Source organism: Protopterus annectens, chromosome 2.part0, assembly GCF_019279795.1.
Source record: "Protopterus annectens isolate FY-2018-M chromosome 2.part0, PAN1.0, whole genome shotgun sequence".
In the NCBI taxonomy this organism is placed as follows: domain Eukaryota; kingdom Metazoa; phylum Chordata; order Ceratodontiformes; family Protopteridae; genus Protopterus; species Protopterus annectens.
In genome coordinates, this window is record NC_056728.1 from 348,983,065 (window position 1) to 348,999,560 (window position 16,496).

Below are 16,496 nucleotides of genomic sequence, written 5' to 3' on the forward strand. Positions count from 1 at the left end.
CCTGGGAAAAGGAGGAACAGAATTTGGAGTCAAGGAATTTTCCCGAAAAACATCAACCACTTCCAACACAGGTGGAACAGCCAAAGGTTGTGCTTAGGCAAATCCAAAAACTCCCTAATCCTTTTCTTAGAAAGGGGGTAATCCTGACTTTCCCATTTAAAATATTCCCTGAGAGTATTTAAAGTATCACCAAAAGAGAAATCTTCTGGAGGAGAAGCAGAAGGGATGGACTCCTCTGCGTCTGAATCCTCAAAAGGAGAGAAAGCTTGAGAAACTTCTTCATCAACAGAAACGCTAGAAGTATCAGAACCTGAAAAGGACAAAGCCTCAAGAGAGACATCCCTACCTCTTTTTGAAGGAGGAGGCTGTGAACCCCTAATAAGAGTCAAAAGGTCATCAGCCATTTTAACCATTTGAGAATGAGGGGGATGAGAGGAAAAGTACAGTTGTGTACACTTACTATAAATGTAGATGTTCCACTGTATTCACTGTTGCAGTCATTACATTTGGGTAATCTGCTGGCAGGTTGCCCTCAGTCGGCCTGAATTCCAAAGTCTTGGGTCCTGTGTCAGTTGCTGTCTTCTCTTCCATGACGTCAGGGGTATAAAACATGCAACCAATGTCATTTTCTTTAGTTTTTCTTCCCCCTGATGTCAGGTGCCCCCAAAAAGGTAGCAAAAAATAAAAAAATTAAAAAAAAAAAAAAAATATATATATATATATATATATACATATAGATATATATATATATTATATATATATATATACATATATATATATATATATATATATATATACACACATATGCATCAATATAAACTTTACCTTCATCTATAAGCAAATACACCACATAGGTTGTAGAAGATAGAGAAGGAAAGATAAACTTCAGAATGACATGGGGATGGCGGGAGGGTAACCTGGACTGCAACAGTGAATACACTCGAACATCTACATTTATGGTAAGTGTACACTGCTGTACTATGTTCTTCATGTTTCACTGTTGCAGTCATTACATTTGGGTAGAATCCCAAAGCTATGGTTGGGAGGCTGGAGCTAAACAGCATTAAGTGCGGCTATAAGGCCCTGCAGCACTGCAGTGGCAAAGCCTACCCTGGACTGGTAATGCTTTGTAAAGGTGTGAACAGAACTCCAAGTAGCAGCCTCTAGAATGTCTTTGGTTGGTACTCCTCTGAGAAAGGCTGCCGAAGTAGCTGCAGCTCTGGTGGAATGAGACCTAATGCCCTTGGGCACAGGTTTACCATGCTGTAAGTAGCAGAAACGGAAATAGCCTTTCCTTCTGATCCTGCAGCATATGACACTAGTAATTGCTCAGTTTTTCTTAAAGCTTTTGTCCTGCTCAAGTAAAATCTTAGCTGTCTGTGTATGTCCAAGGAATGCAGAATTCTCTCCCCCTTGTTCAGCGGATTTGGATAAAAAGTTGGCAGATGAATTGTTTGGTTAAAAGCCACACTGGAAACCACCTTAGGCATAAAAGTAGGATTTGTCCTCAGACACCCCCTATCTGGGTAAAATATGATAAAAGACTCAACAGCCATGAGGGTCTATAACTCTGAAACTCTTCTTGCTGAAGTAATTGCTAGTAGCAGAGCTGTTTTCCACGATAAGAACTTTAGATCAGTGGTAGCAGCTGGTTCAAATGGAGGCAGGGTGAGCTTTTCCAACACATAATTGAGGTCCCATGTAGGTAATGTTGATCTTCTAGGAGGCTGTAAATATTTGGCTCCTCTAAGATACTGCTTTAGTAAAGGATGAGAAAAGATTGGTGGCTCTGTATTGTAATGAGCCTAATTGGCAGAGGCATGGATTTTGATTGATGAGAAAGATAGGCCTTTGTCAAGCATCTCAGTTAAGTATTGTAATATCGGAGGAATATTTGGTTCTGTTGTATCAGTTCCTTTGGATTCCAAGCACAGAATCTCTTCCATTTGTCAGCATAAGATTTTCTAGTACTAGGCCTTCTGGCTTCCAACGTGACATCCATCACAGCTTTACTGAGAGGTGTTGTTTGTATGACTACATGATTAGCCATGCTGCCAGGTTCAGAGTCTGTAGTTGATTGTGCAGGATCTGATTGTTTTGTTGGGACAGTAGTTGTTCGAGGCAAGGTCCAAGCTGGGTATTGAGCCAAGTTCCTTAGGACTGGATACCAGTATTGTCGGGGCAATTAATATCATCTTTGGCTTCTCTTGTCTGGCTTTTAGGAGGACCTTGGGTAGAAGAAGCAGAAGAGGAAAGGCGTAAACGGATAGGTTTTTCCAACTGAAGGATAGGGCGTCCACTTTCCATGCTTGTCTGTGATAAGTTCGTGTGCAGAATCTTTTCAACTGATAATTTTGAGGAGAGGCAAATAGATCATGTCTGGGCTCCCCCATTTCTCTGTTATCATGCTGAAGACTTGTGGATTTAGTTTCCACTCGTGAGGATCCATAAGGTTTCTGCTTAAATCGTCTGCTAGAGTGTTTTGTTTTCCTGGCAGGAATTGAGCTTGAAGATGTATATGGTAGGTCAAAGCTGTCTCCCACAGTGCCATGGCTAATCTGCAAAGGGGGTATGAGTGTGTGCCCCCTTACTTGTTTATATACCACATGACTGTGGTGTTGTCCATCTTTATCTGTAGTTGTCCTGGATGAAGTAAGTCCTTGAAGGCTGTTAGGGCATTTTGAACAGCTAGCATCTCTTTCTGGTCGATATGTAGATGCATTTGTTTGGGTGTCCATAAGCCCTGAATGCATCTTCCTGCCATGTGGGCCCCCCAGGCATAATCTGATGCGTTTGTGGTTAAGGTTTGGCTGGCAGGGGGTAGAGTGAAGGGAAGTCCCATGTTTTGGTGACATGCTTTTGCCCACCATAGAAACTCCTGCTGCAGGCAGGGAATGAGAGGAATCATTGTTTCCAGACTGTGTGAATGTTGACTCCATAAACTTTTTAGGTACCATTGAAGTTTCCTCATATCCAGTCTTGCATATGGAATTAGTAGGATGCAGGATGCCATGAAGCCCAGAGCCTGCAGAATTTGCCTTGCAGAAGACTGGGTTTTTGTTGCCATCAGTTTGAAGTAAGCAGTCAGTTGCCTTTGCTTGTCTGGCATGAGATAAGCCATCTGGGCAGTTGTATCCAAGCTTGCACCCAGGAATGTTATCTTTTGTGAGGGTACCAGTTGTGATTTCTTTTCGTTTATTGTGTACCCTAGGCATGTAAAAGCCTTTTCACAAACGTCAGGTGTCAAAGAAGAGTGTCCTTGTTCTCTGCTTGAATGAGACAGTCATCCAAGTAAGGATATATTTCAATACTAAAACGCAATTACTGGTGCCAGGCACTTTGTAAAGACCCTGGGCGCAGTAGATAAGCCAAAGGGCAGTGCAAAGAATTGGAAATGCATTAAGCCACCCTTGAATCTGAGGTATCTTCTGCACAATTGTCTTATTAGGACATGCAGGTATGCCTCTTTTAGGTCTAAAGTCACCAGCCAAGCATTCTTGCCTAGCATGGGCAGAAGCTGCTGCAAAGTCAGCATTTTAAATTTTGGAATGTCCAGGTTATGTGTTCAAAATCAATAAATCCAGTATTGGCCGCCAGGCCTTGTCCTTTCTGGGTACCAAGAACAGTCTTGAGTAAAAACCTTGTCCTTTTTCCTGTTCTGGTACTGTCTGAATGACCCCCATATCCATGAGGGATGTAACCTGTTTATGTGTCTCTGCCCACTGATTTTTTGGCAGATCTGGCCAACCATTCGCCATTGGCAGAGTGTGGAAATGGAATCTGTAGCCCTGTGATACGATGTTTAGTACCCACTTGTCCTGGGTGATTAACTGCCAATTTTGAGCAAAAGGTGCTAATGTTCCCCCTATGGGTGCTGCCAAAAGATAAGTGCTTGGTGTAGACAGAGGGAAGTTATTGGGATTACTTTCTGTAGGTTTGCACTTTATCTCCTCCAGATTTGGAGGTGGAGGCGCCCCATTGCTTTGACCTGTATGAATCTTGTGCCTGGTATCTGGAACCCTTAGGGATTCTAGATTTGCCCCTTTGAGCTCTGACACAGGAAAGGACCAATTGTTGGTAGGCCAGTGTCTACTGAATCTTGGTGGCTGCACGTGTAAGAAATCTTTAACAGTTTGCATAGACTTAGCTTTTTCTTCAATTTTCTTTAAAACCTCTTCTGCCTTAATACCAGAGAATCATGCTGTAAAGGTGCATCTAGCAGTTTAACTTTAACATGATCAGGCAAATTTTGCTCCTTTAACAAGGCATGCCTCCTAATCACAGATCCAGTAACTGCGGCCCTGCAGGAGGCCTCTAAGGAATCAAAACCACATTGCAAAGTATGCTTTCCAACTTGTTCAGCTGCATGCAATAATTCCTGTAATTCTTTATTTTCTGCACATTCTGAAATCATCATTTTCTGTTTCAGCAATCCCATAACATGTTGTTGGTACTTAAGCATATGAAATTGGCAGTTTAAGGCCCTGATTGCCAAGGTTGCAGAGGTATAAACCTTTTTTCCCCATCTGTCTAGTGCCCTTGAAGCTCTGTCAGAGGGGGTAGGATTTTTTGCTGTTGAGGCCTTAACTCTCTTTGGACCCTGTGAAATAGTTTCAGGATCAACAGCAGGGTTTCTAAATAAAAATTGATGCGAGTCAGGGACCCTGTAATATCTGTCAGTCTTACTGGTAGCCAGAGGTAAGGAGTCAGGGGTCAAGCTCGACTCCAAAAACACATCATCCACAATGTCTAAAATAGGGGGAATGGCTAAAAGCTTGTGCTGAGGGAGAAGGAGGAAATCCCTGAGCCTCTTTTTCAATTCTGAGAAGTCTTGACTCTCCCAGTGAAAATGCTCCCTCAAAGCATACAAGGTTTCTCCAAAAGAATAATCCTCAGGAGGAGATGCAGATGGAATAGACTCCTCAGCATCATAATCCTCATAGGGAGGTATAGATAATTCCTGATCAGAAGAGGAATCGGAAGAAATAGAAACCTGATCTGAAGATTCATAATCAGTGTCTTGCCTAGGCCTCCTATCTGGAGGGGGATGGGTACCCCCGATCAAGGTAATAAGGTCTTCAGCCATTTTGATCATCTGTTTTTTAGGCATAGAGGCCTGTGCACGTGGCCCATGCGTTGGTTTTTTAATTTTAGAAGTTGCTTTTGTCTTTGGTTTTGCAGCTTTCATCGGTTTGATATACAAATGTTGAGGTCTGAAGACACCCTCAGAAGCTGGTGCCTGCTCAGCAGCTCCGTACCCATCCGAGGGAGATACATTCATCGGTCCAATACCTTGAGTATCTTGCGGCATGCTGGACTCCACATGGATGTCGGTAGAGGCCTGCGACTCAAAGGTAGCAGGTATCAGGGGCTGCAAAAGCGCCTCACTGAGTACTGGTGACTAGCTTAGGAGAAGCTTCGTCGGTTTTGGATCTCGACTGCCTTTCTCTGTCCTTCTCTTTGCGTTGTTTATGTACTCTGGTAGTTGGATTGCTGTCCGACGACATTTCTGGGTAGTTAAATCTGTTTCCAAAATACTTTGATGCAAAAATATACTGACGCTTAATAGTGCGCTGGTTAAATCTAGCACAAAACCGACAGCCAGGCACATTGTGATCAGGGCCTAGGCAAGGAATACAGTATAAATGGAAATCCTTATGAAGTATTTGCTTCCCACAAGTAATACAATTATTAACTTTTTCTGACATCGGTAAAAAGCAAGAAAAAAGTTTCCCCAATGGGGTACTTAGCTTTACTGAAGACTTCGGTTCTGAAACTCAAACTCGAATATTTCAGTAGTCGGCCGACAGGCACTTGTGAAATGCTTCTGCTTCGAGCACCTCGTGGCAAGAAAGACTAAAGAAAATGGCATCGGCTGCATGTTTTATAACCCTGACGACCTGACGTCATAGAAGAGAAGACAGCAACCGACGCAGGACCCACGACTTTGGAATTCAGGCCGACTGAGGGTAACCCGCCAGAAGATTACCCAAATGGAATGACTGCAACAGTGAAACATGAAAAACATCTGGAGCCTGCTTCTTTACAGCCTTACGACTGGAAGATTTACCTGCAAGTTTAAAGGACTCGGGAGGCCTGGCAATTGCCGAAGTTGCAGCCGAAGTAGTCGGTATGAGCTTGCTGTCCGAACGAAGAATGGTGGTCTCTGACACCGGCGTCAGCATCGCGGTTCCAGATCCAGCTGAAGAGGCAACAGGCAGAAGGTCAGAAGGCAAAATGGATTTCGGAGGCCTGGGGGCCTCAAACTGTCTCAACCGAGGCCTGCGGTTGAAAATCTGCAGGCTGCAGGGTCTGCAAAGGCAACTCACTGGCTACCGCATGACTGACGACCAACCTAACTTCATCAGAGGACTTGACCCTTGGAAGGCTGTCGCGGTCCTTATCTTTACGCTTCTTGGGGTATCCGAAGACCAGTGGACGCCATACAGACAAACTTCGGCCAAACTCCAAAATGCTTAGCTAAATGCTTAGCCTGATGACAAGCAGTATGCGGATTAAAGGAAGCACAAAGATCAGAAATGGGAACGTCATGGTCAAGGCCTAAACAAATACAATAGGAATGAAAATCTCTATGGGGAATCTGCTTTCCACAGCTAAGACAATTATTAACCTTTTCTGACATTCATTAAGGCAAGAAAAGAGGATCACAATGGGGTACTTAGCTGTAGTTAACTTCAACTTTGTAGTCGGAAACAAAAAAAGGTAACCTACCAACCAACACTTGTGCAAGAAATGATTGTCCTTGGGGTCTGTGGCAAGGAAGACTGAGGAAGTGGCGTCGGCTGCCTCCTTTTTTATCGGACGCCCTGACGTCCTTTACAACTGATGACAGCTGACGTCATTTTTACTTACCTTTGGTATTCTGGCTGATCGAGGGCTACCAGGAGCAGGATAATCCATTGGTTAGGACTGCAACAGTGAAACACGATGACCATCCCTCTCCCCCCTTTGCTCTACTGGCACAGGATGAATAGCCCTGATACTGAGAAGAGAAAGTACTTGCTTTTGAGCCTCTACCCATTGGTTTGAAGGAAGGTCTGGCAATCCACTTGGGGTTGGCAGTGAGTGGAAGTAGAATCTGTATCCCTGGGATACAATGTTTAGGACCCATCGGTCCTGGGTAATGGACGTCCAGTTTTGTGCATGCTGTGCGAGTTTTCCTCCTAGGGGTGCAAGTACTTGGGCCTTGCTGGGAAGGAAGACAGACAAGGCATTGTGAACTTTTTCCATAAGGGGGTGGCTTACCACTCCCTGTTTTAGAGGAGGGAGCACTCCATTGTTTAGATCTCTGCATACCCTGTGATTGTAGTCTTGGTGGCCGGTTGCCCTGGGTTGGACAGAGAATGCCTGGGAAGGACTGGAAAGGACCAGTTTTTAGAAGGCCAATGCCTACTGAATCTAGGTGGCGGCACCTGTAAGAAATCTTTAACAGTTTGCATAGATTTAGCTTTTTCCTCCATCTTTTTAAGAACTACTACTTCTTTTGTGCCAAACAATCTTTCCTGGTTTAATGGAGCATCTAGTAATTTTGCTTTGACAAGCTCTGGCACGATTTGCTCCTTCAGCCAAGCATGCCTTCTCAGTACAGACCCAGTGACAGCAGCCCTGCAAAATGCTTCTAAGCCATCAAAACCACACTGCAGATTATGTTTACTAACTTGGTTTGCAGAATGCATTAACTGTTGTAAATCTTTATTTTCTGTACAATCTGGAAGCAACATTTTTTTTTGTTTAATTAGTTCCATAATATGCTGCTGGTACTTCATGAAACTGGCAATTCAAAGCCCTGTTGGCAAGAGTTGCAGAGGTACATACCTTCTTACCCCATCTGTCTAAAGCTTTAGAATCCCTGTCCGAAGGGGTAGCGTTTTTGGCTGTAGTAGCCTTAATGCCTTTAGGTCCCATGGAAATAGTCTCTGGATCCGCAGTGGGATTCTTAAAGAGAAATTTGAGAGAGTCAGGTACTCTAATACCGGTCAGGCTTTCTAAGAGCTGGTGGTAAAGTATCAGGAGTAAGACTGGATTTCATGAAGACATCATCTACAATGTCCAGGACAGGGGGGTATAGCTAGAGGCCTGTGCTGCAGCAAGTCTAAATATTCTCCAAGTCTCTTTTTGGACTGAGGGTAGTCCTGGCACTCCCAGTGGAAATGCTCTCTTAAAGTATGCAAAGTTTCACCAAAAGAAAAGTCCTCTGGAGGGGAGGCAGAGGGTATGGAATCCTCTGCATCTGAATCTTCATAGGTAGATAAGGGTATGTTCTGGTAATCAGAAGGATCAGAGTCTGTAGAATCAGAAGGAAAATCAATTTTTTGTCTTTTAGAGGGGGAAGTTTGGCTTCCTCCAATTAAAGTTATAAGGTCTTCAGCCATTCTAAGCATTTGTTTCTGTGGCAAGGGAGCTTGAGCATGCACTTTGGTCATCGGTTTTCTAGGCGTAGTGCGAACTCTGGGCCTGAGAAACTTGGTATTTTTAGTCAAAAACGAAGCTGTTAGTTTAATGCGAACATTGGAAGGTTGGAATACACCCTCAGAAGCCAGTGCCCGCACAGTGGCTCTGGACCCATCCAAAGTAGAGACATCCACAGGTTCCATAGTCGAAGAAGCATCTCGCGGCATACCGGACTCTGGATGGGTGTCAGCAGAGGCCTGCGAATCTGTAGAAGTGGGTATCAGGGGCTGCGAAAGCGCCTCATTGAGTACCGACGAACTGGTGACTAGCTTTACAGAAGAGACATTGGCAGTTTTGGACCTATGCGGTCTGTCTCTATCTTTATCCTTACTTTTTTTCGGAAAACACAGAACGAGAGAAAGAATTTAGTGACAAAGATACCCTGACGACGAATAGTTCAGGCATTAAACAAGGCACAAAACCTAGAGCGAGGAACGTCGTGGTCTGGGCCTAAACAGATGATGCAGTAAGAATGAAAATCTCTGTGAGGTATCACCTTTCCACAGGCAAGACAATTGGTAAATTTTCTGACATCGGTTAGAGCAAGAAAAAAGGATCCCCAACGGGGTAACTTAGCTTTAGAAGACTTCAGGTTTGAAACTCAAAAAACGAAAATTTCAGGAAGCAGCCAAGCGGCACTTGCGACCTGATTCCGCTTTGGCCTCCCATTCGGCAAGAAAAGCTGATGTAATGGCGTCGGCTGCATGTTTTATACCCCTGATGACCTGATGTCATGGAAGAGGCGACAGCATCCGACACAGAAATCCCAAGACTCTGGTATTCGGACCGACTGAGGGCTACCTGCAGACATATAACCAAAGTGTGATGACTGCATCAGTGAAACACGAAGAACATTACTACTTATGCCCTACATTCTTTTAGTGAGAAACCTCTCTGGACGTTCCAGTTGTTGCATATGCCTGGTTAGGTACATACCAAAGGGTGCACTGTACTCAATGAGAAGTCTGATAAATGCACAGTGGAACAATGACTTCCTTGGACTTAGATGGCACACCTTTGTCCATAAGTTGCGCAGCACAGAATGATTTCCTCACCACTGTAGACACATGATGATTAAAGGCTAGATGACTATCTATGTGTGTCCCTAAGTCCCTGACTACTGGGTCATCTCTAAAGAGTGTGCTGTCAATATGATAGTTACTAGGGATGGATAACTTCCCAAAAGATACTATTATGCATTTCTTGGCATTTAGTTTTAGTCCATGGCTCTGACACGAGTTATTTGTCTGTGTCAGCCCCTCCTGGAGAACGTGTATCAGTGTGATATTCAATGACAGCTCCTAATTTACAATCATCTACAAATTTAGTCAGCCAGAGACAACTGACATTGGCCTTGACTTCTGAGAAGCAAATGTCAAAAAGGAGTGGGTCCAAGGACTGATCCCAGAGGGACTCCACTTGTGACTGGTCTCTTTGTAGAGGTGGACTCCCCAGTTCTAACTTCCTGGGTCCTGTCTGCGAGCCAGTTGGCTATCCACTGAGTGACATATGGTTTGTACCTAACCTCTTGAGTTTGTCAACAATGCCTGAGTGGGGTAATTGTGTCAAATGCCTTGGCCAGGTTAAGGTAGGCAGTGTGAATGATTTTGCCCTCACCCATTGCTTTGGTGACCTTCTCAAAAAAGTCCACCAGGTTAAGTAGGCATGATCTGCCCTTGAAGAAATCAAACTGGGTTGGGTTCAGTGTCTGGCGGTTTACTATTTCTCTACTGATCATCTCCATAACAATTCTTTCCACGGCTTTACATAAAAGACTAGTGAGACTTATGGGTCTGTAGATGGCCACCTTTGTGCAGAGGGATGACTGTTGCCTTTCTCCATTCATGAGGCACAAAGCCTGTTTGGAGGCTACAGTTAAATAGTAATTCCAGAGGCCCTGATAGGTCAATTTTCATGCTGTTTAGAAGGCATCCTGGGATACTATCTGGGCCCATTGATGCAGTGTTCTTGGTCTTTAGAGAAAGCACTAAGGACCTGTTCCCTAGTGAAAAGGGGAGTTATATTTGATGATATTTCCTGAGGGAAGGTTTACGGGGGGAGAGGAGTAATGTTGGAGGTGGGTTTATCAGCCAGGAGGTTTGCTACATCGTCTGGCTCAGTATAGGTGGCTCCATTTAGAATGAGCTCTGCACACAATTGAGTACTGTCTTTGAGGTTGCAGACATAGCTAAAGAATGCTTTGTGGTTGTCCTTGTCCTGGGAGGCCAAACTTACCTCAAATTTGGCTTTGGTAGACTTTCTCCTCTGCGTTATTTAGTTTGATGAGAGTGCTTTTATCCTTCTGGGTGCTGCACCTCCTAATTTTTGCCATGATTTTCTTCCTCCTGTTCAACATCCGATTGATTTTGTGATTCCACCACGGTGGCTTGTTTTTTTGAGTTAGTTCTGTACGTCTTCCTGGTGGGTACAGCTGCCTCTATGCAGCTTTTAATATGCTTGCACAGCATTTCTGTTAAAACTTCTGCATAGATAGAAGTGTTCTCAGGGTTTATAGGGGCTTGAAATTTTGCCAGGTTCTCACTTAATAGCAGGAGGTTAGCCTTAGAATAGTTCCTGAATATTACTGGTTGAGCTGGGGGTTCAGGTTTTATTTTTACTTCAAAGGAGGCCATTTTGTCATCTGACTTTACCAGGGAAGGCGCAGCACTCTCCCATACTGTATTAGTGAGGACCAGATCCAGTATGGGTGCACCCCTGGTTGGTGTACTGACTATCGGTCCAGGGAGTTTGTTTACAAAATCCAGGAATCTCTGTGCATGTACGTTTGATGTTGTATAGTATTCCCAGTTAACAGTAGGGTAATTAAAGTCACCCATGAATATGGTACTGGGTAGGATGATTGGCGTTTCTAATAAGTTTAAATACAGGATATGGGTTTCCTGGGTCACAGAGGGGGACCTATAGCTTGCAAGGAAGTGGTATTAGATTTTACCTATGGTGATTTGAACATGGAGCAGCTCAAGTGCATTGTCCTGTTCGACCAGTCGAAGCATATTTACTTATGACGTAAATAGAAACACCTCCACCTTTAGTCCCTCCTGTGAAGGAGCTGGTCTAAACTTGTGGAAGGCATTATAACCTTGCACTGTCGGTGTGCTCTCCGTGGCTTTAAACCACGTCTCAGAGACCGTACAGACATCAGCATTCTCTAGCGTAAACAGAGCTTCCAGGGAGTGGAGTTTTTTGTTTAGGCTCCTAGCATTGAGCAGTACTACCTTTAGATTTTCTTGGTTTTGATTTGCTATGTTGGAAGTACTTTCAGTTTGGCATTGCCTAAAAAAGGCACTATGGGGGAAGACAATGTTTTAGCTAATATTTGAAAGCCTAGAGGGGAGAAGTGCAGACCATCCCTGGCAAAGCAGCGTGGTCTGTTGACCATCTCTCCTTCCATGATGACAAATACTGCACCCCCCTTAGAATGACACCGGAAACTAAGTCAATTATTAAAGTCAATCATCTTTTGTTCATATTGTGGCATCATCCTTGGAGAAGGCAAAATGCTGCTCAATGCTAGGCTCATACCAGCCTGAGACACATATTCCGAGAGCTCTATGACATCTTTCTTCATATAGCCTATGGAGGTATATCTCAGGTCATTTACTCCCACATGGAATATGACTGAGCCATATTGGTAATTGTGGTCCAATGACCTGAGTGCATGCGTAATGTGGCAGATCCTAGCCCCTGCTAAGCAACAGACAGTAACTTTCTCTTTACTCAGCCTGGTGAGAGGGACATTAGTGTGTCACACAATGGAGTCTCCAATGACTAGAATGTTGGACTGTGTGTTGACCTGCCTTACGGGCTTAGAGGTAGAGGCTCCATGAGATGTAGCACTGTGTGTTGATGTGTGCGTTTGGGGCTGCTGAGGGTATTTCTTATGTGTACTTTGTCTAGGAGGTCTTTCTGGTTTAGGAAGGTTACATGTAAGTGCCTCAGTATATGTGGATCTATAGGTCTTTGAATTGTGTGTGATGGGTGCAGCATGTGTACTACTGATCCAGTGACGCTGTGTAAATACATCTCTCACATACCATATCAGTTCGTTTGAGAATTAACTGGCTGTCAGTAAACATGAGGCAATTTGTACATTGCCTCAGGATGCCCACATCCACCAAGCCAGTAATGGAGACAGTAGGAAAGTTCATATCTATGGCAATAGACCCTTTTTTTTATTGATTAGACTGTTGGAATGAGAATATCAATCATCGTCAGGAGTATCTGGTTTGCAACTATGTGGACAATGCTTGTCACTGCAAACTACTTGTCCTGTGTGCAACTAGATATTGGAGAAATTTCAATTGTGCTTTTAAAGGAAAAATGTCACTCAAAGTGTCTGAGTCGATACAGAGCACTGCCAAACGCTTGATGGGAAACTAATATCTAGATCCTGAAAATTTAAGGATGAAGTACTTAGGCATATATTCAGAAGTCAGAAACAAATCAGGCAGTACATACTGAAAACAAGAATTCGCTTGTCAAGAATGATGAAAAGATGGGAGATGCATGAATGGCTACTGCTTGGCTACTACTAATGTTGGTCTCACCACAGCTTCACTCTGTTGGGAGACAATACTCCTTTGCTTCTTCTCTCGCCAGAAGCAAAATGTGAGCACCAATCCCAAGAAGAGAAGCAGGCCACAGCCTGTCTAGTGATCCACAATCTTGTCCCACATGATGCAAGGATCTTGTAAGGCTTGTAGCATTTTCTGGTAGATGCCTCAAATAGCAGCCAGACCAATCAGGGACGTTAAGTACAGGCGCTCACTCTCCAGCCAGAAACAGTCAGAAATCAATACACTCTGCTTCTACTCTCACCAGGATCAGAATATAAGCACAGATTCCAAGCTGTGATCTATAAAGCAGTGTTACTGAAAACTCTTAGGCAAAGTAGCAAACAAGGTGACACAAAAGATAAATGAAAACTGAATCCATGCCAGTGAGAAAAAAAAAATTGGGGTGGATGGGGATCAGACTTTTATGAACATAAAAGTCTTACATCATGGCAAGCCAATACATGGACCCAACTAGAGATGTGGGAGTAAACCACTTAACATTACTGAACATTTCTTATACTGCACTTGGCTTGCAGTACAAAGAATACATAAACTCTGATGTCAGCTGAGGCGTAGCCAGTAATTCCAATAAGGTTTCACACAGATGTAGACAAACACTTAAAATCAAGTAAGAAAGTGCAGAACAGTTTAACTTACACAAAAACAATATCCCCACGTTTAGAATAAGCAGGAATGGCACTGGCAATGGTCGCAAAGCCATATGAATAAATAATTGCTTCCTCTGTCCGCATGAACTTGGCTAGTCGGTCTTCCAACTCCAAATGCACATCTGAAACAAAGAAAAGCTTTGCATTCAGTGCCGGATCCTCTGTAACAAGTGCATGCAGCACCCTAGTGCAGCAATAAATTATAGTTATGTAAAATCTTACCATAACAGTAGATGCCCATTCCTTGACTGTTGCATTACTCCTTAAGTTTGGGATTCCCTGCCTCTGATAGCCCAATGTCTGGCCAGTACACATATGCCTACGGTTGCTTTAAGGTACACCATAAGTCACATGTACGCTCCTTGCATAGTGTACGGCATAAAGGGGACGTCTGGATGTACCATTAACAGAACCGATAGCTCAAGTTGGAATGCTATCCCAAGGAAAGCCAAGAGGTAACCAGTACACCTAGAAGAGAAATGAACCTGGTAGAAGAGGGAAGGAATGAATACTGCAACACTGAAAAAAGGACATCTATTGTTATGGTAAGATTTTACACAACTGTACTATGTCCTTCCATTCACTGACTGCCGTATTCCTTAAGCCTGGGAGAGTGCCAAAGCTCAAGAAGAAACTTGGAAAGAGGAAGTATTAGCAGGAGCCCTCTAGGAAGCCATGAAGGATAGCCCTAGCAAAACCATCTCTAGCTCTGGAGATACCATTTAACTTTACAGAAGAAGGAAGGCACTTACCATGAAAAGAACAAAAAGAAATAGCCTTCGAGTTCCAAGAAGAAACAATCTGCTTGGATACAGTTAATTCTAGGGGACCTACGATGAAGAGCAACAAACAACTGCTCAGAGTTTCCCATAGACTTAGTCTTATTCACTTAAAATCTGAGTTGTCTATGCACATCCAAAGTATGCAGCACACTGTCAGATTGTGGACAGGGGAAAAAAGTAGACAAATCAAGACTGATGGTGACAACTGATTAACCACCTTGGACATAAAAGAAGGATTAATACGCAAGGACACCCTGTCCTTATGAAAAACAAAAAAGGAAGACATGCCACAAGGCTTGAAGCTCAGACACCCATCTGGCAGAAGTAAGGGTTAACAAAAAGAACAGTCTTTCAACAGCAATGTTGCAAAGAAGATGAAACGGCAAGCTCAAAAGGGGACAGAGTCAACTTCTCCAAAACAAAGTTAAGATCTCAGGGAGGAGTAACAGGGTTCCTGGGTGGCCTAATATGAAGGATGCATTTAAGGAATTGTTTAGCTTCAAATCTAGGGCTTAAGGAGAAGATAAAGGCAGACAAGCAGAGACAGCTGATAACTGGGCCTTAAAAGAAGAACAAGCCATCCCAGCATTGAGCAATTCACATAAATAAGAGAACCAAAAGAACATTCACAGAAAGTGGATCCAGGTTATGAGAAAGACAGAAAACCTCTTCCATTAGTACTGGGTTTCCTGGCCTCCTGCAGGACCCTAAGTATATCCTCAGGAAAAAAAAGGTGTCTGTCAAATCAAAACCCTATCACCCACAGTGTCAGCTGAACAGTGGACAGGTGGGGATGGATGAGTTTGAATAGGTCCACCCTGTGAGCTAACTTGTGAAGATTGCCTTTGGCTAAATGCAGAAGAGGGAAACAATGCTGTGTCAACCAAAATGAAGTCACTAACAAGATTTTGGGAGCAACCTGTTGAATTTTGAACAGGACTTTTGGAATGAAGGGACGGGGAGTGTTTGCATAAAGAAACATTCCTTTCCAAGAAAAAGAGTGAGTGTCCAACCTTCCACACCAGAAGACATGGGACTCTGACACAAAACGTAGGAAGTTGTCTGTTCAGAGGGGAGGTAAATAGATCTGCTTGAGTAATACACCACTGGTGGACAATGTCCAGAAACACATCTCTGTGAAGCATCCATTCATGGGATTGAGTTAAGGATCTGCTCGGAGTCTCTGCCACGATGTTTTGACCTGAGGGAATGTAAAATGCCTGAAGAATCACTTGATATTGGACAGCAAGATCCCATACCAGGAGTGCCAACTGGCAAAGAAAGTAAGATCTTGATACCCCTGTTTGTTTATATACCACATCATTGTGGCATTGTCTGTGAATACCCTGAGAGGTTCTGGGGAGAAAACAGGTTGAAAAGCCTGAAGGGCCAGCAGAAGGGCTCTCATTTTTTTTTTTGACAGTGATGTGCTCCTTCTGTTGAAGAGGTGACCACACCCTCTGCACCTATAGGGAGCCAAAAGCTGCTCCCCATCCCATGTCTGAAGCATCTGTGAACAGGTGCTGACAGGGAAGGGGGTGAAAAGGGAGCCCTGGATTTAAAGACAACTGTTGGTTCCACCACTGAAGTTCCTTCTTGAGACAAGGTAGAGCAGGATCTATAAAGTCTAGAGGATGTGCATGTCGAAGCCGAAAGCCAAACTGACTTCAGGAGCCACACACTTTCTCATGTGGAGTTTCACTAGAGGAAGCATAGGGATGGTGGATGCCATGAAACCCAGAGCTTTCAGAAACTCCCTAGCTGTAATAGAAACCAGAGGAAGAAGAGTTTGAAAGAAGGAAAGGACTATTAAGGCCTTGGGAGGAGGCAGGGATTCCAGTGTAGGCACCATCTGAATCCTGCAACCCAGAAAATCATGAACCTGAAAAGGAGTCAGAGAAGACTTTTTGAAGTTTACTGTGAACCCAATGCTTTGAAGAAGGGAAATGGCAAAATGGAGATTTTGCAACAGGATATCTAGACAGGAGGCCTGAATC

At 43.7% G+C, this 16,496-nt stretch overlaps 1 protein-coding gene across 1 annotated transcript in view; it reads right to left on the reverse strand.

The window, feature by feature from the left end:
- Positions 1-16,496, reverse strand: part of SPTLC1 (serine palmitoyltransferase long chain base subunit 1) — a gene marked incomplete at its 5' end in the record, with an annotated part of 1,612,539 nt that overhangs the window by 1,081,317 nt on the left and 514,726 nt on the right. The window contains one exon of the mRNA XM_044060319.1: positions 13,707-13,839. Coding sequence (XP_043916254.1) covers positions 13,707-13,839 — 133 coding nt within the window. The remainder of the gene's footprint in view (positions 1-13,706; positions 13,840-16,496) is intronic.